The 25,571-nt window shown below is 45.8% G+C and overlaps 2 protein-coding genes across 3 annotated transcripts in view; both read left to right on the top strand.

Moving 5' to 3' along the window:
* Positions 1-5,018: 5,018 nt before the first annotated feature.
* Positions 5,019-19,988, top strand: TUFT1 (tuftelin 1). The gene is made up of 13 exons (XM_077255342.1): positions 5,019-5,128; positions 6,241-6,315; positions 6,633-6,740; positions 7,271-7,357; positions 7,812-7,883; positions 7,958-8,032; positions 8,115-8,222; positions 8,304-8,432; positions 8,670-8,764; positions 9,080-9,185; positions 9,309-9,392; positions 18,622-18,722; positions 18,834-19,988. Exons 1-13 carry the CDS (start codon positions 5,060-5,062, stop codon positions 18,898-18,900), a joined length of 1,176 nt encoding a protein of 391 aa, XP_077111457.1. The 5' UTR covers positions 5,019-5,059; the 3' UTR covers positions 18,901-19,988.
* Positions 19,989-21,091: 1,103 nt separating this feature from the next.
* LOC143767209 (uncharacterized) overlaps positions 21,092-25,571 on the top strand; it is a 28,749-nt gene continuing 24,269 nt past the window's right edge. For both annotated transcript variants that reach the window (XR_013213686.1, XM_077255356.1), the window contains exon 1: positions 21,092-21,306. Coding sequence is in view for 1 of the 2 variants with exons in the window: in XM_077255356.1 (XP_077111471.1) it covers positions 21,173-21,306 (134 nt within the window). In the remaining variant the exon portion in view is untranslated. The remainder of the gene's footprint in view (positions 21,307-25,571) is intronic.

The following is a 25,571-nucleotide window of genomic DNA, read 5'->3' as shown; positions in this document are numbered from 1 at the left end:
ATCGAACAATAAGACATTACGTCATATTTCCTGACAATAAGATTGCTTTATTAGTTTGTAAACTAGCTTTAAATGACATAGAGAATTACAGTATGTAAAAGCTGATGTTAAAGGGCACCTGTCACCCCCAAAATGGCTGGTGAGGTAAGCTCACCGGCATCAGGGGCTTATCTACAGCATTCTGGAATGCTGTAGATAAGCCGCCGATGTTACCTGAAAGAGGAGAAAAAGACGTTAGATTATACTCACCCAGGGGCGGTCCCGCTCTGGTCCGCGTCCGATGGGTGTCTCCGGTCCGCTCCGGCGCCTCCCATCTTCGTTCCATGACGTCCTCTTCGGGTCTTCGCGCCGCGGCTCCGGCGCAGGCGTACTTTGTCTGCCCTATTGAGGGCAGAGCAAAGTACTGCATTGCGCAGGCGCCGGGCCTCTCTGACCTTTCCGGCGCCTGCGCACTGCAGTACTTTGCTCTGCCCTCAACAGGGCAGACAAAGTACGCCTGCGCCGGAGCCGCGGCGTAAAGACCCGAAGAGGACGCCATGGAATGAAGATGGGAGGCGCCGGAGCGGACCGGAGACACCCATCAGACGCGGACCAGAGCGGGACCGCCCCTGGGTGAGTATAATCTAACGTCTTTTTCTCCTCTTTCAGGTAACATTGGGGGCTTATCTACAGCATTACAGAATGCTGTAGATAAGCCCCTGATGCCGGTGAGCTTACCTCACCAGCCATTTTGGGGGTGACAGGTTCCCTTTAAAAATACATTGCATACGTATGTCATACGGATGCTAGATAAGAAAAATTGCATTGCAGTCGCATGACACTCATCTTACTTTTCTGGATCAACATCGGACCGATTTTGTTTATACTCTAGTGTCACAGTGCTCAATGTGGGTGACAGCACAAATAAAATAACCTTTACACACACTGTCAGGTCGGCACCGTTATACTGAATAAAATGATACCTGGTGATGAAATCCGTCTCTTGGTTGTCATTTAATCCTTATTTTCAGTTTTGAGTTAATGATATGCTCGTGCTCTGCGGTGGCCTGTGAGGGGATCTGTGGGGGTCTTTATGTGGTGCTCTGATTGGCTATTCATAAAGCAGACTGCTGACAGGTCACTGATCCCTCACTGACCTGCCCCCTAGTTTGCATAATGAATAATTTGTACATGCTGTGTTAATAATAAATGTGGTTGAGATTATTTTGATAGTAAAATAAAATCAACTTGAAAATGGCGCCGCCGGCGCCTGCGCAGTAGCTGCTACCGGTGTGTATAGAGGTGATCCTATCGCTGCTACTGTGCAGGCGGCGCCATCTTGGTGGAGGACATTTTTATTTTTCTCTAGCAAGATGGCGCTGCCGGCCCCTGCGCAGTAGCAGCTACAGGATCACCTCTATACACACCGACAGCAGCTACTGCGCAGGCGCCATTTTCAAATGGATTTTTTTTAAGATAACCTCAAGCACATTTATTAACAACACAGTAAACATGCTTTTATGCTGCAGCGCAAGTGCCACTGCCGGCGCCTGTCTGCAGAAGGGTTTTTTCAGTATGTACAATATTCATTATGTAATGTCTGCATTATAAATACCTAATCAGAACACCACACGAAGACTCCCTACTGGCCGGCCCTGGAGCACGAGCATATCATTAACTCAAAACTGAAAACAAAGATTATACAACAAGCAGAAGACGGATTTCATCCCCAGGTATCAGTGTAAGGCCGGGGTGACACTTGCGAGTGTGATGCAAGAAACTCGTGCAAGTCTCAATACCCGGCACTCAGGACCAGAGCGAGCAGCTGCATAGAAATACATGCAGCTGAACGCTCCAGTCCCGAGTGTCGGTGGCAGTGGGGGGTACTGAGACTCGCGCGAATTTCTTGCATCACACTTGCAAGTGTGACCTCGGTCTAATCAGTATAAATAGCTGGCGTCACACTAGCAGTATTTGGTCAGTATTTTACATCAGTATTTGTAAGCCAAAACCAGGAGTGGAACAAATAGAGGAAAAGTATAATAGAAACATATGCACCACTTCTGTATTTATCACCCACTCCTGGTTTTGGCTTACACATACTGATGTAAAATACTGACCAAATACTGATAGTGTGACGGCAGCCTTACGGCGCCGACCAGACAGTCTGTAGGCTATGGTGCACAATCCTGCTGATGGGTTATTATTATCATAGCGCCATTTATTCCATGGCGCTTTACATGTGAGGAGGGGTATACATAATAAAACAAGTACAATAATCTTGAACAATACAAGTCACGACTGGTACAGGAGGAGAGAGGACCCTGCCCACAAGGGCTCACAATCTACAAGGGATGGGTGAAGATACAGTAGGTGAGGGTAGAGCTGGTTGTGCAGCAGTTTGGTCGATCGGCGGTTACTGCAGGTTGTAGGCTTGTCGGAAGAGGTGGGTCTTCAGGTTCGTTTTTAAGGTTTCCATGTTAGGCGAGAGTCTGATATGTTGTGGTAGAGAGTTCCAGAGTAGGTTCCCTTTAAACTAGTGCACAAACTGCAAAAAATAAGTTATGTAGTCCTTAATTGTAAGTTAATAACTCAAGCAACTGGTATAATCAGGGCCGGACTGGCCATCGGGCAGTTCTGGCAAATGCCAGAAGGGCCGGTGCCAGTAGTGGGCTGCTGCGCGCCGACTCAAATGCACCGCCGCGGCCGCAGTTGATTGCAATGATGGAGGAGAGAACATCTGCTGACACTCCCTCTCCCATCATTCCCCACTCTGCCTCTGACACTGCGGGTGCGCGCACTCACCGTGTCAGAGGCATTGCTGCGGCAGCCGCCGAGACAGGAGCAGGGAGCAACGTGGGCACGAGGAGTGGTGAGGAGTGTTTTTTTTTTATATCTGGACTGTGGATCCATTCTCGGGGGGGAGGAGAAATGCGGGCTGTGCTGTATACTACTATGTGGGCTGTGCTATATACTACTGTGTGGGCTGTGCTGTATACTACTGTGTGGGCTGTGCTATATACTACTGTGTGGGCAGTGCTATATACTACTATGTGGGTTGTGCTATATACTACTATGTGGGCTGTGCTGTATACTACTATTTGGGTTGTGCTATATACTACTATGTGGGCTGTGCTATATACTACTATGTGGGCTGTGCTGTATACTACTATGTGGGCTGTGCTATATACTACTGTGTGGGCTGTGCTGTATACTACTGTGTGTGCTGTGCTATATGCTACTGTGTGGGCTGTGCTGTATGCTACTGTGTGGGCTGTGCTGTATACTACTGTGTGGGCAGTGCTGTATACTACTGTGTGGGCAGTGCTGTATACTACTGTGTGGGCAGTGCTGTATACTACTGTGTGGGCTGTGCTGTATACTACGTGGGTTGTGCTGTAAACTGCTACATGGGCTGTGCTGTATACTGCTACGTGGGCTGTGCTGTATACTGCTACGTGGGCTGTACTGTATACTGTTATATGGGCTGTGCTGTTCCTCTACATGGGCTGTGCTGTATACTACTATGTGGGCTGTGCTGTATACTGCTGTGTGGGCTGTACTGTATACTACTGTGTGGGCTGTGCTGTATACTACTACGTGGGCTGTGTTATCTGCTATGCGGGTTGTGCTATATACTATGCGGGCTTTGCTATATACTATGTGGATTGTGCTATATACTATGGGGGGTATATTCTATTTTATGGGGGAGGCTGTGTTATAGACTATGGGGGGTATATTATATTCTATGGGGGAGACTGTGTTATATATTATGGGGGGCTGCATTATATTCTATGGGGGGCTGTATTAGATTTTATGAGGGATGATTGCATCATACTGTTTGATGGGGCTGCATTATATTCTGTGGGCAGGTGGGCTGTATTATATTCTATACGGGGCTACAATATATTTAATGGGGGGCTGTATTATATTTATATTCTTTGAGGGGTGATTGCATTATACTCTATGAGGGGGCTGCATTAAACTATGAGGGGGCTGCATTATATTCTATGGGGTGGCTGCATTATACTCTAGGGTGGCTGCATTATACTATATGTGGGCTGCATTATACTGTATTGAGGACTATGGGGAATACATTATACTATATGAAGAACTATGGGGTGCATTATACTATGGGAAGTGAATTGCACTACATGGATGACTATGGCGGGGCATTATACTATATGGAGCACTATGAGGAGTGTATTATACTATGTGGAGGACTGAGCAGTGTATTTTAATATATGGAGGACTATAGGGAGTGTATTATACTATATGGAGGACTGTGGTGCACATTATAATATATGGAGGACTATGGGGTGTATTTTACTAAACAAGTAAAATGCTGCATATTCAGATTGTTTTTGCTGGAACAAAAATCATTGTTCTCAGCAGCACATCGCCGGTGCAAACTGTAGATGTGCTGCTGATAGCATGATACTGTATGGTGATCTGTTAGTGATCTATTAGTGATCGTTCTGTCCCATCATTATTCCTCAGTTGGTGGAAAGAGGCCGGGAAACAAGCGTTGAACAACTTCAGTATTGTTGATCAAACTCATTTAGCGTCCTGAGATCAGCGCTTGTAAATACAACAGAAATGCTTCTGTGTGATGTGCGATATGTTAGCATTTGGGGCCCCATTTTAAACTTTACCTAGGGCCCCACTTTGCCTAAAACCGGCCCTGCCTACAAGTGTACAAAGATATTATACAGTCACCATGTGACAAGTGGGCCTGTGTAATTTCAAATGCCAGGGCTGAATTTTAGTCCCAGTCCGGCCCTGGGTAGAATGGTGTGAGTTGAGTGTGCAGCATTGGTGGGGGGGGGGGGGGGCGTCACATGATTGCTCTCTAGCTGCAGTCTCTTGGCTTTCTCCACCCTAGTTCTGTACTGTGGAGGGTTCATAGTATAATCCTGTCTCTGGAGTCCTTGCCATGCTTTTTAGTCATCCTAGCAATGCTTCAGGGATGACTCCACCCTCTTGTCCTGGGGCCAATCATCCAGGGTGCTCCCAGTGACGTCAGCAGCCTCTTAAGTACTGTGTTCTGTCCTCCCCCAGATGAGATCAGTGCTGTGCTATGTGTGAGCAGAGAGCGACCATGAATGGCCTGTGCACCCTGCAGCAGCTCCAGCCAGAGTCCGAGCCGGTCAGTCATCATGTCTATAGATAGATATGTATACATGTGTATGTGATTTTTTCCCTCTTGGTAAATAGCTTGGAGCTGTATAGAGTGGATTGTTTCTATGTTCTCTGTCTGTACCTGTCATTATAGTGGGAGTTGTTACTTTGGATGGCTGTGGTACTCTGGGAGGCGATGTTAGGGCTCATTCACACTTGTGTTTTACAGCTTCATATAGTTTTAGTAATTTGATAAAACGTTGCCAATGATTTTGTAACATTACCATGCCATAATTTTTCAATCCACGACATGTGATAATGGCTTCCTATGTTATTGCTTGTCACCCCCACAAAAGTCAATGACCTTGAAACTTCGTTATAGTGGCTATTTCCGCAATGTTCCAACAGGAAAGTAACACTTAAAGCTTTTAGACAAAAAGTCGAACAAATCCAACTCAAGAAAAAAATTGTAAAAAAGCAAAGCATCCATTCAGTGCGGGCGTACTTCTAATATACATGTGTAAGACTGAACCCTTACACAGTATTTTGGTGGGAGTCGTTACATTGTATCTATAGTAAGACTGTGTTCTGCAATGTATGGCTGTACAGATGGTCCTGGGGGAAGACCACTTAGGTGGCCTCTCAGTCCATGGACCTGCCCAGACATCAGCCTCATATCTACCTTCAGGAATGTCAGCTTTTCTCTAGGCCTGCTCTGCTATCTGGAGTCCTGTTCTCTTACACAGTGCTGCCATAAATGATTAATCAGCTGCACTGAGAATAGGACAGTGAGGCTGCTACCAGCGAGGAAAGGCATCAACGTTGTGAGTAGAGGACTTTTAGTCCTCGTTGCTGATCACTCACCCTAGTCAGATTACAGGGCTACATCCACCTTACCGTCAGTATGAGTTCAGTGTAAATTACACAGTCATTCTCCAGCTGCGAATAGTCACTGTGTGCCTCATGGATGATCACCACTGGCCACTCACTTATTAAGCTATGAGCTCACTGGGACAGCTCTGTGGAGTCGCGGAGTAAAGGGTGTTATTATGAGGCGGGTCACTGTGAATGTTCAGCAAGTGCCTGTAAATCCACTCACGTAAGTGGCTGTGGTGAACGATCACTGTCTTTTACTCCTAGGACAGTCTAAAAACGCTGCGTTTGACCCTACGTGACGACAAGTCTCCTGACAGGACAGACACCACTAAAGTGAAGGTGAGCCTGCAACTACAAGACCCCTTTTTCCCCCTCCTGCCGATACCATATTGCTATCTGTTGGCACTTACCTACGGGAATAGAAGGATGGCCACTCAGGGTGGCTGTCACCTATTTTTTTCAGCCTGCCTAGATTGTCCCGCAGACATGGCGTCATTTTCTGCTGATGTTATGATGCAAATTCCTCGTATTGACATCTGACACCCTCACATATTCATCAGAAAGGAAGCAAAATGTACCCCGATATCAATGACATGGATCTATATTGACCCCCTTGGTGTAAACAGCTGTCACTAATTTTTCCTTGTTGTCCTCAGCCAGTGGGACGTGCCTTCGCCCTCATTTCCTCCCGCCCCCTACGAGGATCCCAACCCCTCAATTCGGAACTGATCAAATCCAAAGATGGAGATGAAGAGATTATTAAAGTACGAGACTTCCCATTTAGAAGGTTTGGTTGTTTCCTCCTAGTGTGTCAGCTCCAGGGAATGTACAGACAGGTGGAGGCCATTTTATGTCACTGAGGAATGTGATCTATATGGATGAAGATTACTGACTACTTAATGTGATGAATGGAGTAGCATATAATTATAGCGGCATTGATCCCACAGATATTCTATCACGCAGACATATGTCCTCTCCCTGTTATTGTGGTGGAGCTCGAGACAGAATAATTGAGGCATAGGTGTGTCCTGTAAAAACATAAAGGTTGTTTGCAGTGGTATTAGTGTCTCGCGCTGACCTCCATTTACATATCAATAGTTACAACTGCTCATACTGGGGAAGAGAGAAGAGCAGTAATGGAAAGCAACCATATTATTGTCAGGCCAACCTTGCTCTCTTCATGGCAGAAATGAGAGTGATCCTAGCACAGAAGTATGCACGGTGTTTAGAGCAGTCTGTGTCTGTCAGCCTTCAGTAATCAGTATAGATTATAGCTGGGTGTCCTCCTCTCCAGGTATATCTCAAAGCCAAAGCGGAGAACAAGAAAAACCATGAGTGGAACGTCAGCCAGCTAAGGAACGAGGTGCGGCAGATCCAGGAGGTGAGCAAGGAAATAATTACTGACATCCTCACTAACAAGGCTCAAGAAAGGATTATTAATTTTGATGCCACCATAGTTTGCAAACTTAATGTATGTAGCAGTATGTTTGCTTAGTCCTTGGTTGTCAGGTTTTCTGCACGTCATACTAGGGAGCTGAAAAAGGCTGCCCACCTGCAATGTCATAGCCATAGCCGGGCATTGCTGTGTATACCCATACTAAAGTGTATAATCCTGCCATAATGACCACTTGGAGCTCCGGGTTAATTTCGGACCTCTGCTCCTGTTCTGTGCATGAACACTCTTCTTCCTGCTTGCTCTGCTGTAATGGTATTACAAGCCATGACTTATTATTGTCAGGTTAAATTACAAAGAATGGTTTGTTGTGAGCTCAGTATGGATGGTTGGGATATTCTTCATACAAACCCTGATCATAGAGTAATGTCTTCTCCTCTAGGCTCGCACCTCCTTGACTCTTCTAAGAAAAGACCTTGATGCCTCCAAGCATGAGGTTCACCAATCTGACAAGGTAAACTCTAGATTTTCACAGGACGCCCTGCAGAACATTTGGACAGTGTTCTTATGACTTGTCTTGCTGTGTAGGGTGATCTGGTGGGAAGGCAGAATGGCGATGGACTTAGTAATACACTGTGGTCACACACAGCGGCTCATGAAGAGGTGAGCAGAGAAGGCTGTAGTGCCCCAATAAGCAACTTTTCCATTTTAGTCTTAATTCATTATTTGTATTTTGTGACTTTAGGAATTTCCACTAGATAATGGCAAGAACATGAGGGAGACGGCACAGAGGTTGTATGCCAGACTTCAGGAAACTGAGAGACGGCACCAGGCAGACCGCAAGATGTATGAGGTCAGACTAAGAATGTGTCTAGAACAATGCTATATTATCTAAAAGAAACTTTTCAAAAATGTAGATGTTTTGAATTTTTAGGAAAAACTAACACAATGGCAACAGGAGGCTGAGCAGAGCCAGCGAGCACGTATAGAGGCGCAGGGAGTAGCTGCTGGGCGGCAGAAAGAGGTAGATGAGCTGAAGAGGCTGATGTCCAACATGGAGAAGGTAACAGCTGTTAACTAAATTCCACTTTATTTATTGACCTATTTTTGAAAGATATGTGGTGGTGGATTTGTATGATCTGGACACCCCAATTCTCAGGATAGCATGGCCACAGTTGTCAGTAAAGCTCATAAAACATTTATATTCCATAAAAATGTGGTTGTCAGGATCGTAAAGTAATGTGCACTGTCTCGGGAAGACCAGATTCATCATTGTTTTTTTTTTTTTTTCCACTTACAGGAACACCAGCAGCTGCTTCAGACAGTAAAACATAATGAGCAGGAGTTGGATAAAATGAGAGAACAGAATCAGCAAGAGGGACCCATGCAGGAGAGGTGAGAGGAGGCCTGTGAATGGGGTGTACTGATCTCTCAACAGCTGTACCATGCATACAACGGAGATCCTATAGCTAATTCATGAATCCCCACATAGCTTATATATCAGCATGCTTTGGTGGTTCAAGCCCTCTTCCCATATCCATTTTCAGAGTGGGAAAGAAGTGAAGGCTGCCCGTACCCTTAAAGAGCCCAAATGACTACCCCCTTCTAATGGGTCCCCAGAGCTGCCCATGAAGTCCCTCTATAGTCCAGTCGGCACTGGACAGCACCCTATGGTGCTGACTTTAGTGATCTTTCTTTGTTGTCTTCTAGATGTCAAGAACTGGAAAAGACGGTGTCTACTCTGAAAGAGAAAATTCATCACCTCAACGACATGCTGAAAAGCCAACAGCGTAAAGTGCGTCAGATGATTGAGCAGGTAACTGCAGAGGATTCTGGGATGGTTTCATGTCAGAAAGGAGATGACCAAGTCAGACAACTTCTACATAATTCACACAGTGGCCAGAGAATTTCATCTCCTTGTGATATTTTCTATCTTCAGCTCCAGCATTCCAGGACAGCCACACAAGAAAAAGACTTGCTCATTCAAGAACTGCAGGAGAAAGTGTCATGGCTGCAGGCAGAGGTGAGACCGGAGTGTGTGATATACACATTTAGTTCTGAAGCTTTTACACCGGCCTAATATCACGTTCTCAATCATTGTGACTGCACAAGTCGTGAGAATTTGGGCATCATTGAATGAATCTTTGAGTATTGGAGTTAACCCCTCGTGGAAACCTGTGTCGTAACCAAATGAGATAGCAGAAAGAGGTGTGATCTGAACAGCCGTGTAAATTACAGCATCAATATTCTAAATGTATTTTCACGTGTGAAGAAACCCTTGATCTGTCTTCTGTCTTGTTTGCCCCGCAGCCACTAGTTTTTTTCTCCAACCCTGATAGCCATGTGGCCAGTGATTCTCTTGAATGTCCAGGGTCTTAGGCTATGTGCACACGCTGCAGATCCGCAGCGGATTTGACGCAACAGTTTTCCATGCGTTTACAGTACCATGTAAACCTATGGAAAACAAAATCCCCAGTGCACATGCTGTGGAAAAACCTGAGCAGAAACGCAGCGGGTTACATTCTGCAGCATGTCAATTCTTTGTGCGGATTCTGCAGCGGTTTACACCTGCTCCTTAACCCCTTAGTGACAGAGCCAATTTGGTACTTAATGACCGAGCCAATTTTTACAATTCTGACCAGTGTCACTTTAAGAGGTTATAACTCTGGAACGCTTTATCGGATCCCGCTGATTCTGAGATTGTTTTTTCGTGACATATTGTACTTCAAGTTAGTGGTAACATTTCTTCGATATTACTTGCGATTATTTATGAAAAAAATGGAAATATGGCGAAAATGTTAAAAATTTTGCAATTTTCAAACTTTGTATTTTTATGCCCTTAAATCAGAGAGATATGTCACAAAAATAGTTAATAAATAACATTTCCCACATGTCTACTTTACATCAGCACAATTTTGGAAACAATTTTTTTTGTTTGTTAGGGAGTTATAAGGGTTAAAAGTTGACCAGCAATTTCTCATTTTTACAACACCATGTTTTTTTTAGGGACCACATCACCTTTGAAGTCATTTTGAGGGGTCTATATGATAGAAAATAACCAAGTGTGACACCATTCTAAAAACTGCACCCCTCAAGGTGCTCAAAACCACATTCAAGAAGTTTATTAACCCTTTACGTACTTCACAGGAACTGAAACAATGTGGAAGAAAAATATGAACATTTAACTTTTTTTTTTGCAATTATTTTACTTCAGAACCATTTTTTTTAATTTTCACAAGTGTAAAAACAGAAATTTAACCACAAATTTTGTTGTGCAATTTTTCCTGAGTACGCCGATACCCCATATGTGGAGGTAAACCACTGTTTGGGCGCACCGCAGAGCTTGGAAGTGAAGGAGCACCGTTTGACTGTTTCAATGCAGAATTGGCTGGAATTGAGATCGGACGCCATGTCGCGTTTGGAGAGCCCCTAATGTGCCTAAACAGTGGAAACCCCCCACAAGTGACACCATTTTGGAAACTAGACCCCTTAAGGAACTTATCTAGATGTGTGGTGAGCACTTTGAACCCCCAAGTGCTTCACAGAAGTTTATAACGTAGAGCCGTGAAAATAAAAAATCGCATTTGTTTTTACAAAAATGATTTTTTTGCTCACAAATTCTTATTTTCACAAGGGTAACAGGAGAAATTAAACCACAAAAGATGTTGTGCAATTTCTCCTGAGTACGTCGATACCCCATATGTGGGGGTAAACCACTGTTTGGGCGCACCGCAGAGCTTGGAAGAGAAGGAGTGTCGTTTTACTTTTTCAATGTAGAATTGAGATCGGACGCCATGTCACGTTTGGAGAGCCGCTGATGTGCCTAAACAGTGGAGACCCCCCACAAATGACACCATTTTGGAAACTAGACCCCTTAAGGAACTTATCTAGATGTGTGGTGAGCACTTTAAACCCCCAGGTGCTTCACAGAAGTTTATAACGTAGAGCCGTGAAAATAAAAAAATCGCATTTTTTCTACAAAAATGATTTTTTGCCTCCAAATTTTTATTTTACCAAGGGTAACAGGAGAAAATGGACCCCAGAAGTTGTTGTACAATTTGTCTTGAGTACGCCGACACCCCATATGTGGGGGTAAACCACTGTTTGGGCGCATGGCTGAGCTCGGAAGCAAAGGAGCGCCATTTGACTTTTCAATGCAAAATTGACTGGAATTGAGATCGGACGCCATGTCGCAGTTGGAGAGCCCCTGATGTGCCTAAACAGTAGAAACCCCCCAAAAGTGACCCCATTTTGGAAACTAGACCCCCCATGGAATTTATCTAGATGTGTAGTGAGAACTTTGAATGCCCAAGTGCATCACAGAAGTTTATAATGCAGAGTCGTAAAAATAAAAAATATTTTTTTTTTAACAATAAAGATTTTTTAGCCCCCAAGTTTTTATTTTCACAAGGGTAACAAGAGAAATTGGACCCCAAAAGTTGTTCTCCAATTTGTCCTGAGTATGCTGGTACCCCATATGTGGGGGTAAACCACTGTTTGGGCGCACGCAGGGCCGTATTTGCCACTAGGCACTTGAGGGCATGTGCCTAGGGCGGGGCCATGCGGGGGGGCAGCACCTGAGCAGGTGTGTGTGCTCCCTTTTTTTTTTTTTTTTTTTTTTAATGCAAAGTCTGGTCCGGCCGGGGTCACCTAAAGGCTTAAGCCCCTCCCCCCCCCCGCCGCCACCTCCTTGCCCATACACACTATGATTGATGCATACTCACCTCACCTGCTCCAGCGACGCCTGGTCTGCTCTCAGTGACTGCACCCTCGCTGTGTGAGCGGTCACATGGTACCGCTGATTAAGGTCATGACCTTAAATCAGCGGTACCACCTGACCGCTCATACAGGACGACGAGGGTGCTGCGCCGGGACACAGCACAGAGGTGGAGGATCCCGTTCTTCTGCGCGCCGTGCGCGGTGTGAGGTGACACAGCCAGGTGAGTATGATGACAGCCAGGGACGGGGGGAGCCGGGGAGGATGAAGGAGGAGGATCGGGGAGCCCGGCAGGCGGCAGCCACAAGATAGATGGGGAGCGGCGGGGCAGGCTGCCGATGAGCCACGCATGGGGGATGGGAGATGACGAGCCAGAGCCACCATGCATGCATACAGGGGGGGGGGATGGGAGATGAGCCACACATACGGGGGGGGGGGGATGGGAGATAAGCCAGAGCCACCATGCATACAGGGAGGGAGGGGGAGATGAGCCATGCATACAGGGAGGGAGGGGGAGATGAGCCATGCATACAGGGGGGGGGGGGGGTGTGAATATGAGCCATGCATACAGGGGGGGGGGGTGAATATGAGCCATGCATACAGGGGGGGGGTGAATATGAGCCATGCATACAAGGGGGGGTGTATATGAGCCATGCATACAGGGGGGGTGTATATGAGCCATGCATACAGGGGGGGTGCATATGAGCCATGCATACAGGGGGGGGGTGTATATGAGCCATGCATACGGGGGGGGGGGGTGAATATGAGCCATGCATACGGGGGGGGGGGGTGAATATGAGCCATGCATACGGGGGGAGCGTGAGCCATGCATATAGGGGGGAATATGAGCCATGCATACAGGAGGGGGGGTCATTATACAGTATCATGGAGAACTGTGTAGCCATTGTACAGTATTGAGCATCATGTGTGGCCATTATACAATATGGAGCATCATGTGTGGCCGTTATACAGTATGGAGCATCATGTGTGGCCGTTATACAGTATGGAGCATCATGTGTGGCCGTTATACAGTATGGAGCATCATGTGTGGCCGTTATACAGTATGGAGCACTGTGGCCATATTTTTTCGTTTATAATTATTGTATATAAAACAGTGTGATCAGCAGTTCGAAATGGCTGTGGTTGGGACGTGGATATGGGTGTGACTAGTTGTGAAATGGGTGTGGTCAGAGGCGTGGCCTAAAATTTGCAGCGGCGCGCCACGCGCCGCACACTTTGTCTCCTTCCCTTCTTCAAAAGTTGGGAGGTATGGTACCGCATTTGCCAGATCATAAGTGCCGCAAATCCCATAGGGAATGAATGAGGCCGAACGCAGTGTTGCCGTAAGTGATCCGTTACGCGGCACATGCAGAAAAATTGCTGGATCAGCGATTCTTGCTAAAGTCACTGCCAATAGTGTCATACTCACCAAAGGGGGGGGGGGGGGGGGGTCAGCACTAAAAGTGCCTAGGGCAGCAGAAACCCTAAATACGGCCCTGGGCGCACGGCAGAGCTTGGAAGGGAAGGAGTGCCATTTTGGAATGCAGACTTTGATAGAATTGTCTGCGGGTGTTATGTTGCGTTTGCAGAGCCACTGATGTACCTAACACAGTAGAAACCCCCCACAAGTGACCCCATTTTGAAAACTAGATGCCCCAAGGAACTTATCTAGATATGTGGTGAGAACTTTGAATGCCCAAGTGCTTCACAGAAGTTTATAATGCAGAGTAGTGAAAATAGAAAATATTTTTTTTCCACAAAAAAGATTTTTTTAGCCCCCAAGTTTTTATTTTCACAAGGGTAACAAGAGAAATTGGATGCCAATATTTGTTCTCCAATTTGTCTTGAGTATGCTGGTACCCCATATGTGGGGGTAAACCACTGTTTTGGCACACGGCAGAGCTCGGAAGAGAAGGAGCGCCATTTTGGAATTCAGACTTTGATAGAATTGTCTGTGGGTGTTATGTTGTGTTTGCAGAGCCCCTGATGTACCTAAACAGTAGAAACCCCCCACAAGTGACCAAATTTTGGAAACTAGACCCCCTAAGGAACTTATCTAGATATGTGATGAGAACTTTGAATGCTCAAGTGCTTCACAGAAGTTTATAATGCAGAGTAGCGAAAATAAAAAAATAAAAAATTTCCCACAAAAAAGATTTTTAGCCCCCAAGTTTTTATTTTCACAAGGGTAACAGGAGAAATTGGACCCCAAAAGTTGTTGTCCAATTTATCCCGAGTACGCTGATGCCCCATATGTGGGGGTAAACCACTGTTTGGGCGCACGGCAAAGCTCAGAAGGGAGGGAGCACCATTTGACTTTTTTAGCGCAAAATTGGCTGTCGTGTTTGGAGACCCCCTGATGTACCTAAACAGTGGAAACCCCCAAATTATAACTCCAACCCTAACTCCAACTCACCCTTAACCCTAATCTCAACCTGATCCATAATCCTAATCACAACCCTAACGATAATCACAACACTAACCCCAAAACAGCCCTAATCTCAACCCTAACCATAACCCTAATCAAAACCCTAAATCCAACACACCCCTAACCCTAATCCCAACCCTAATCCCAAACGTAACCCTAATCCCAAACGTAACCTAATCCCAACCCTAATCCAAACCCTAATCCCAACTCTAACCCTAACTTTAGCCCCAACCCTAACCATAACTTTAGCCCCGTCATCACAAAAAAAGTTCAATGTAACCTTTTTTTTGTACGTCGCGTCCGCCATTTCCGCGCATGCGTGGCCGTAACTCTGCCCCCTCCTCCCCAGGACATAGACTGGGCAGCGGATGCGTTGAAAAACTGCATCCGCTGCCCACATTGTGCACAATTTTCACAACGTACGTCGGGCCGACGCATTGCGACCGCCCCGTACCGACGCAAGTGTGAAAGAAGCCTAAGGCTACTTTCATACTAGCGTCGTACTCGGCCCATCGCAGTGTGTCAGGCCGACGTACCGACGCTAGCGTTGTAAGCGCCGCACAACGGGTGCAGCGGATGCTGTTTTTTCAACGCATCCGCTGCCCCATTGTGAGGTGCGGGGAGGCGGGGGCGGAGTTCCGGCCGCGCATGCGCGGTCGGAAATGGCGGACACGTCGCACAAAAAAGTTACATGTAGCTTTTTTTGTGCCGACGGTCTGCCAAAGCACGACGCATCCGTCGCATGACGGATGCGACGTGTGGCAATCCGTCGCTAATGCAAGCCAATGGAGAAAAAACGCATCCTGCAAGCACTTTTGCAGGATGCGTTTTTTCTCCAACGACGCATTGCGACGGAAGCCAAAAAACGCTAGTGTGAAAGTAGCCTAACCCTAAATTTAGCCCCAACCCTAGCCCTAATTTTAGCCCCAACCCTAACCCTAGCCCTAACCCTAATTTTAGCCCCAACTCGTCTCTCCTGCCGGCCGGCAGATGGCAGCAGATGGCGGGCGCACTGCGCATGCGCCCGCCATGAGGAAAAAGCCGGCCGGCAGGAGGAGACAGAAGAGGACCCAGGGACACCGGGTGAGTATGATAGGGTCCCCGAATCCCCCTATTTCTCTGTCCTCTGATGTGCGATCACATCAGAGAACAGAGAATTACAGATCGCTTTTTTTTTTTTTGCGGTCGCCGGTAAACTGTTAATTACCGGCGATCGCAAAACAGGGGTCGGTGCAAACCGACCCCGATCATGTTCTTTGGGGTCTCGGCTACCCCCGGCAGCCGAGACCCCAAAGATCTTCCGGGCGGCGGGCGCACTGCGCATGCGCCCGCCATTTTTTCCCGGAAAAAAGATGGCGGCGCCCATGGGGAGCCACGAGGAGCACCGGGGGAGATAGGTGAGTATTGGGGGGCTATCGGGGACCCTATTTCTCTGTCCTCCGATGTGCGATCACATCGGAGGACAGAGAAATTAAATGGCAAATCGCATTTTATTTTTTTTGTTGCGACCGCCGGTAAACGGTTAATTACCGGCGATCGCAACTCGGGGGTCGGTAAAAACCCCCCGAATCATGTTCTCTGGGGTCTCGGCTACCCTCGGCAACCGAGACCCCAGAGAAAATCCGACTCTGGGGGGGCGCTATTCACTTTTTCCACAGCGCCGTTAATTAACGGCGCTTGTGGTTAAAAGGCGTATCGGCGGTCGTTAAGGGGTTAATAGGAATCCGCAGGTGTAAAACTGCAGGTGAAATCTGCACAAAAACTGCTGTAATTCTGCGGTAAATCCGCAGTGTGGTTTACGTGCGGGTTTACCAAAATCAGTGAGGAAAAATCTGTACACCTTTCCGCAGCATGTGCACATAGCCTCAAGTTCATGATCTTTTACTGTATCCAACTTGAAGCTGGTCATCTTTTGTTATTGACTTGTCTTTATTTTGTTAGTTTTTAATGTCTCAACATCACATTTCTGTAATTTTACAACTCAAGGAATCAATACCTTTTTGGTCTAGCTTTCACATTAACCAAAAATAGCCTCTAATCTGAGAGGGACCAGGTCTGATATGTACCGGTTTGCCCCGCCAGGTGTTGTCGGAGGAGAAAAGGTTAGGACATGCTGAAGTTCACCACTCAATACACTTATTCCACATGAAAAATAGGCCAAAGCCATAAGCATTCACTAGTAAGAACACATATTGTACATTACTGAGCATGCATGTGTGAGGACCGTTCTGGAGAGAACTGCGGGACAAAATAACCTTGGCCTGGAAGCCATCTGTACATTTATGTCAGTCTCTTTTCTGATAATACTAGTACTGATATCAGTCACATATCTTCAGTGATAACCTTCTACACTATGTTCCAAATTATTATGCAAATGATGTTTTTCTCAGATTTTCCTAAATGGTTGGTGTAAATGACAGTCAGTCTAATAAAAGTCATCACCCGTTAGCGTATACATTGAATTTTATTGAAGAAACCTCCCAATGATAACAACATAATCTCCAAAATGAATAAAAACTCAAAATGCACTGTTCCAAATTATTAGGCACAGTAGAATTTCTAAACATTTGATATGTTTTAAAGAAATTAAAATGCTCATTTGTGGAATTTGCACCATTAGGAGGTCACATTCACTGAACAAAAAAGCTATTTAACTCCAAAACATCCTAACAGGCCAACATAGGACCCCTTCTTTAATATCACCTTCACAAGTCTTGCATCCATTGAACTTGTGAGTTTTTGGAGAGCTTCTACTTGTATTTCTTTGTATGAAGTCAGAATAGCCTCCCAGAGCTGCTGTTTTGATGTGAACTGCCTCCCACCCTCATACATCTTTTGCTTGATGATACTCCAAAGGTTCTCTATAGGGTTGAGGTCAGGGGAAGATGGTGGCTACACCATGAGTTTATCTCCCTTTATGCCCATAGCAGCCAATGACTCAGAGGTATTCTTTGCAGCATGAGCTGGTGCATGGCCATGCATGAAGATGATTTTGCTCCTGAAGGCACATTTCTGCTTTTTATACCATGGAAGAAAGTTGTCAGTTAGAAACTATATACTTTGCAGAGGTCATTTTCACACTTTCAGGAACCTTAAAGGGCCCTACCAGCTATTTCCCCATGATTCTGGCCCAAAACATGACTCCTCCACCTCCTTGCTGATGTCGCAGCCTTGTTAGGACATGGTGGCCATCCACTACTCCATCCATCTGGACCATCAAGGGTTGCTCAACACACATCAGTAAACAAGACTGTTTGAAAATTAGTCTACATGTATGTCTGGGCCCACTGCAACCGTTTCTGCTTGTGAACATTCTTTAGGGGTGGCCAAATAGTAGGATTATGCACCACAGCAAGCCTTTGAAGGATCCTACACCTTGAGATTTGAGGGACTCCAGAGGCACCAGCAGCTTCAAATAACTGTTTGCTGCTTTGTAATGGTATTTTGGCAGCTGCTCTCTTAATCCAATGAATTGGTCTGGCAGAAACCTTCCTCATTATGCCTTTATCTGCATGAACTCTGTCTGCGCTCTGTTTCAGTCACATATCTCTTCACAGTATGATGATCATTCTTAAGTTTTCGTGAAATAGCTAATGTTTTCATGCCTTTTCCAAGGCCTTGCACTATTTAACACTTTTCAGCAGCAGAAAGATCCTTTTTATTTTCCATATTGTTTGAAACCTGTGGCCTGCTTAATTAATGTGGAACATCATTTTTAAGTAGTTTTCCTTTAATTTGAATCACCTGGAAAAATAATTATCACGTGTTTAAGATTGATTTCAGTGATCTATTGAGCCCTGAGACACAATACCATCCACAAGTTTATTTGAAAAGCGAAACAATTAAATCTTTGACACTTAAATGCAATTTGCATAATTATTTGGAACACAGTGTATATATGTTACATAAATCAAATTTCAAGGGGGCTCGGAGGTTTCTGCAGTTCCTATCACTCAACGCAATGAAGCCCTGAAATGGGTAATAGAAGAGAACATTAAATTGTCTTCTCTAATCTGGAGTCTTTGTACTGTCGTCAAACTTTCTTCCTACTTGTATTACTCATAGTCTCAAGGTGACCTCATTTCATTATTTGTTTTTGTTTTCCAGAACCTTGAACTACAGGATAAACTGGAACATTTTCTATCCTCTCAACCAGGACACACGTCTTATCTGCCAAAGAATTACTCCAGACCCAACCTCCAGAATGTGTAGGTTCCTACTGCTGATTCCAGTAGCAGTACAGACCAGCTGTACTATGACTCCGATGGTTTGCTTGCTTTATGCTTTTTGTCCATTAATACGAGCTTTTTTTTCTGCAGCAAACGAGGGTACATCCCTGCTGGCTCTGGAAGGCCATTACCTCTGATCAAGCTGGTAGAGACATGAAATGTGGTCTTAAGCTAGCACCAGCCACATTTCTTCCAGTCGACACCTAGACGAGTACAGGTGGAAGTCAGTTTTCCAGTTGCCTTTTGTTATGCTTCTTCAGTAGACCATCCATCTTCCAGTACATCCTTGTATAAGAAATTAATACCACCTACATTTAACCTGGATAGAGAGGGATGGCGGGAAAGGGGGGAGGTGGGGGGGCTTTAATACACTCATGGATGCTATAAAACAACCTCTGCATAACCTCTATCAATTGAAATGGAAAATAGACAGATTTTATTTTAACAGAGAACCCTGTGGGCCATCATGCAATAAGACACGACTAAGCTATGCAGCGCTGAGAAGATTGTGCCTTTTACTTGTCACCTGAACCAAAGTTGGAGCACCAAGCTGCTGTTACCCAACATGACTTCCCCGACACACCACCTGCTAATATTAGGGCACAGACATCCCTGCTGGCAGGACACACATTAACTGCTTCTATCTAGGGTGGATCAGAAAGGACTAATAAGCCACAGGGAATTTGCTTTCTGCCAAGTGTCTCGTGTAGGTTCTATATAACCCTACACAGCTTGTGTGTGAGCAGTAGTGTATATTATCCTCAGGATCTCTGCACCGCCTTGGGGTACAAATCAGCTTCCACACAGAATGGACATAAATGTCGTATAAGTGAAGAAACTGTGAAGAACGCTGATCCAGGAAGCCTTCAAATCTTACACAAGCTCCTTCAATTGGCCTGGGTGGGAATCCAGTAGTGGACCCCTTGTCCATAGGATATGCTAAGATCATAAAAACACTGAGGTGGTCAAAGCAATATACAGTCAGTTCAGGCTGCAGCTACCGATGTGCCGAGCCGTGTAGTGACAGGTACGTGTATCACAAAAGTGACCTACAAACCTGTAATCCACACACTAAGGGCTAGAGGCTGAGCCTTGTGTGTACTATTGTTGAGCATTGATGGTAGGGGTTGAACTCCTTTGTGTAGGGTGTCTTCCTTGCCTGTATTTATGTCTGTGTGCTGTATTAGAACTGAAGGTGTAGATACATAAGTGTCATGTTGAATAAATTATGTTATTTAAGGCTTATAGAGTCTCCTGTCTGCACAGATGACATGTACTTACAAGATGGAATGACGGAAGGCCATGCTCCTCCGAGTTTCGTCTGCATTACACACCCTGTGTAATTGTAGTCACACACCCACACACGCTCCTTTCCAAACCTCAACTTTGGTGTTGAGGACACAGCCAGACGACTGTGAAAATAATGTCTGTGTGACAAATACCTGGCTGGGAAGATTTGGGTCACAATGTAATATAGCAGAGAATTTATTATAGGACACTCCCTTTTACTCAGAATTATTGGGGGCACTAGGAAAACGTGTAGTGTGATGGTTAGCTAAGAATGTGAATGTGGTCTGCTGACAGCTGTAGCAGGGAATGAGAACAGCTTCATTCGGGTCAGACCTGGAGTTTAGAAACTCTTGTTTTAGCAATTCTCTAAACATTTCAGCAGTCTCTATGGAAATGGAGCTGCGTGTTTTTATTTTTCAGGGCAGTGTTGGGAACTGAACGTTTAGAGGTGCTGTAAATCCCTCTGGGCAACGCGTGGGATCATGAAATAGCTGGGCAGGGTGTTGCTGATGACTGCTTATGTGTCTTGACTTTTATGAGCTTATGCCTCCATCAGCTGGTCATCAGAGGCATAACACCACACAAAAGAAAGTGTCCAATAGATCCTTCCAGAACAGTAACAAAAAGGTTTACACTAAACATTGCCAGAAAACCAAGGGTGTGCCTTATTCTCATTCTTCATCAGCAGGGCTAATGCCTGACATTGATTGTATATAAAGTGAAGAGCCACATTTCTTCCACCATAGAAACGGAAACTTTAAGTTAACAGTATAACTGAGTGCATGTTGTAAAACGTTCCTCCAAAGTCCCTGAATTAGTAAATCCTGTTCGGGCGTTGTTGCACCTCCCTTTAAAGGGAACCGGTCACCCGTTTTGGTTGATATAAGTTACAGCCATCACCTCTCAGGGCTTTTATCCAGCATTCTATACTGCTGTATATCTGACCCCAGCCCGACCTGTAAGACAAGAAAGATAACTTATCATACTCACCTTGGGGGGAGGGGTTTGCGGCGCATCCCATCTTCTTCCTGTTGAGGGCAGAGCAAGGCACTGCAGTTTGCAGGGGATGAGGCTCTTTGACCTTCCTCGGCACCTACGTAATGTAGTACTTTGCTCTGCCCTCAACAGGGCAGATAAGAATGCCTGCGCAGGAGTGTGTGGATGATGAAAGGACGCATCATCCCCACGAAGCAAGCAGGAGGACTGCATCGCAAGAAGATGGGAGGCGTCTGACCAAGAAGTGCGACACCCATCGGACCGCACCGCCCCGCAGGTGAGTTTAATAAGTTATTTTCTTCTCTTACAGGTCGGGTTGAGGGCCGATATACATTATAGAATGCTGTATATCAGCCCTGAAAGGGGATGGCCGTAACTTATATCTGCCAAACCTGGTGACAGGTTCCCTTTAAGAGTAGTCCATCTCTAGCACACATCTGTTACCTCCTTACATCTACCACTGAAACAGTCAACCCACTGACATCATGCAAGAATTTCTGATTTGGTTCATAGAGGGGGGCCTCATCAACCCCCAACACTTTCTACCCATGACAGAACATTGATGTGATATAAAAGCCACAGATGCTGGAAGAAGGACCTGAAGACTCACAGAAACCTCTCACTTCAATTACCTCAGTCACAGGATAACTTTTTCAGAAGCTGATCCCACCTGCCCAGAACTAATGTCACTCACTGTATCCTCTATCACATTCATCTAGATGGCAGAGGACTCCCAGCCTCCCCTTGTTGCACTGTGATTTAGGCCATGTTCACACTTTGCGGTTTTTACCGCGGATCCGCGGCGATTTTGATGCTGCGGGTCCGCAGCAGTTTCCATTGCGTTTCCATTAACATGTAAACCCTATGGAAACCGCAAACCGCAGTGCACATGCTGCGGGAAAAACCGCGCAGAAACGCAGCGGTTTACAACCGGCAGCATGTCACTTCTTTGTGCAGAATCGCAGCGATTCTGCACCCATAGGAATGCATTGTTCTGCTTACTTCCCGCATGGGGCTGTGCCCACGATGCGGGAAGTAAGCGGATAATGTGTGTTTGCTACCCGGGGTGGAGGAGAGGAGACTCTCCTCCAGGCCCTGGGAAGCCTAAATAGTGTAAAAAAAAAAAAGAATTAAAATAAAAAATGATGCTATACTCACCTCTCAGCGCTGCACGCGGCTGTCCGGTCTTAGTTGCTGTGCGAGCAGGACCTGCGGTGACATCGCGGTCACATGACCGTGATGACGCCGCAGTCACATGACCGTGACGTCACGAAGGTCCTTCTCGGCACAGCATCTTTGGAACCGGATCGCCGCGTGCAGCGCCGAGGAGAACGGGACATCAGAGGGTGAGTATAACCAATTTTTAACATTACTATTGATGCTGCATATGCAGCATCAATAGTATAGGAGTAAACCCGCAGCGGAAACCGCGATAAATCTGCAGGGATAACCGCAGCGGTTTTGCCCTGCAGATTTATCAATTCCGCTGCGGGAGAACCCGCAGAGCACGCCGCAAAGTGTGCACATAGCCTTAAGGGTACGTGTCCACGTTCAGGATGGCCAGAGCTTTGGACGGAGCAGAAAACCCGCTCCGCCCCCTTCTGTAGACGTGATGATGCCGGATGTGTTCATTGCACACATCCAGAATCATCGCACCCCACACATAGGGCCCTGTGTTTTACCTGCGCCGCCGCAAGGTAAATGGACATGCTGCGTTCTAAAAAGACGCGCCGCATGTCCGGAATCGCAGGGCCGCCGGATGCGTGTTACGACGCATAGTGGAGAAGGGATTTCATAAAATCCCTTCCACTATGCTGTAACATCTGGACGCTGCATGTTTGACGCTGCGGCTCTACGCAGCGTCAAACACGCAGCGTTTCCTGAACTTGGAAACATACCCTTAGGCTACTTTCACACTTCTGTCGGTACGGGGCCGTCGCAAACCGTCGGCCCGACTTACGTTGTGCAAAATAGTGCACAACGTGGGCAGCGGATGCAGTTTTCAGACGCATCCGCTGCCCATTATGAGTTCCGGGGAGGAGGGGGCGGAGTTTCGGCCGTGCATGCGTGATCAAAAATGGCGGACGCATCGCACAAAAAGTTACATTGAACATTTTTTGTGATGACGGTCCGCCAATTACCGACGCATCCAGTGCCACGACGTATGGAACATGTGTTCAAACAAACAGTTTTAACAAACAGACAACCTAAACACATGCAGGAATTGACTAACAGCAGCAAACTGTGTGCAGCTGAGGAGTCTCAAACAATCTCCGAGCACATCCAAATACTCTGAGAACACCAAAGAAATCTCGAGTAACGAGTATACTCGCTCATCACTAAAGTGCACCCTTGGGACTAATACTTGCTCCTACTCCCTGAAAAGCAACAACCTGCAGCTCACAGTCCTCATCAGTCTCTTGGATTAGGCAACTTCTTTCCTGGTCACTTCATGAAAAATATTTTTAGCTGGCTGACACATGAGTGTTTTGTTGCCTACATTGGCAGTTTCACATCCTCCCCGCAGCGATGCAAGAAGTTTACATCCAGGCTCGGACTTACAAATGGGTTTTTAAATAAAATTACAACTGCACACAACTTCTCCAGTCGCAAATATTTCACACATTCCACATAAAACTCCAAAAACTGACAATGTATGAGACTAAAACTACTATACTACTGCTCCTATGTCTAAAAATATAACTGCTATAATATTGCTCCCTATGTATGTACAGGAATATAACTACTATAATACTGACGCCTATGTACAAGAATATAACTATTATAATACTGCTCCTATGTCCAAGAATATAACTACTATAATACTCCTCCTACGTACAAGAATATAACTACTATAATACTGACCCCTATGTACAAGGATATAACTACTATAATACTCCTCCTATGTACTAGAATAAAAATACTATAATACTGCTCTCCATGTCCAAGAATATAACTACTATAATACTTCCCTCTATGTACAAGAATATAACTACTATAATACTGCCCCTACGTACAAGAATATAACTACTATAATACTGCTCCTACGTACAAGAATATAACAACTATAATACTCCTCCTATGTACAAGAATATAACTACTATAATACGCCTCCTACGTACAAGAATATAACTACTATAATACGCCTCCTACGTACAAGAATATAACTACTATAATACGGTCATCTATGTAGAAGAATATAACTACTATAATACTGCTCCTACGTACAAGAATATAACTACTATAATACTCCTCCTATGTACAAGAATATACCGTATTTTCCGGCGTATAAGATGACTTTTTAACCCCTAAAAATTGTCCCAAAAGTCGGGGGTCGTCTTATACGCCGGGAGCGATCCTGGATGTTCCCAGGGTCTGAAGGAGAGGAGACTCTCCTTCAGGCCCTGGGATCCATATTCATGTAAAAAATAAAAAATATGGATATACTCACCCTCGGATGGCCCCTGGCTGTCACCGCTGCAAGCGTCTGCCTCCGTTCCCAAGAATGCAGAGAGTGAAGGACCTTCCATGACGTCACGGCTTGTGATTGGTCGCGTGAGCGGTCACGCGACCAATCACAAGCCGCGACGTCATTGCAGGTCCTACACTCACTGCATTCTTAGGAACGGAGGCAGACGCTTGCAGCGGTGACAGCCAGGGTTCGTCGAAGGGGTGAGTATATCCATATTTTTTATTTTTATTCTTTATTTTTTACATGAATATGGATCCCAGGGCCTGAAGGAGAATTTCCTCTCCTCCAGACCCTGGGAACCACACACCGTATAAGATGACTGGGCGTATAAGATGACCGGGCGTATAAGATGACCCCTGTCTTATACGGCGGGCATATCCCAAATTCCATATTTTATATGGAAAAGTTGGGGGTCGTCTTATACGCCCAGTCGTCTTATACACCAGAAAATACGGTAACTACTATAATACTGCCCTCTATGTACAAGGATATAACTACTAAAATACTGATCCTATGTACAAGAATATAACTACTATAATACTGCTCCTGCGCAGTATGAACCCCACAGAGTGACGCATCCGGGGATGAGGATTGTGGCCCAGGAGATCGCGGTAGAGATCACGGTATGTGTAAACACTGAACGCATACCGCGACCTCTGGCACCGTGTCCTGGCTCCGCGGACAGAGCACACTGCGAGAAACGCTGCGGCCCGGAAGGAGGTAAGTGTGTGGGCGGTTGACTGTGTGCGTGTCTGTGTGTGCAGGGTCTACGGGGCTGTGTGTGGGGATCTGCGAGCTGTAAGGGGGTTCTGCAGGAGTGTGTGTGCATCATTCAATGGGACTACAAGTCCCATCCGACTATACCTGCTACAGTGACAGTGATTGACACATTAGCCAATGATGGGACAGTAGTAGTCCCGGCATCCGGCTATGTTAAATGTAAGAAAAAACAAACAAAAAACAAACACATACAGTACATACATAGTTCATACTCACCATCTACAGCTTATCCCCGAAACCCTCGCTCACATGAAAAAAAAATTTACATAATAAACCAACAATATACTCCT

The sequence above is a fragment of the Ranitomeya variabilis genome, chromosome 1, assembly GCF_051348905.1.
Source record: "Ranitomeya variabilis isolate aRanVar5 chromosome 1, aRanVar5.hap1, whole genome shotgun sequence".
NCBI lineage: Eukaryota > Metazoa > Chordata > Amphibia > Anura > Dendrobatidae > Ranitomeya > Ranitomeya variabilis.
Note: the sequence above shows the minus strand (reverse complement) of the source record. Positions and strands in the feature narration are given on the sequence as shown.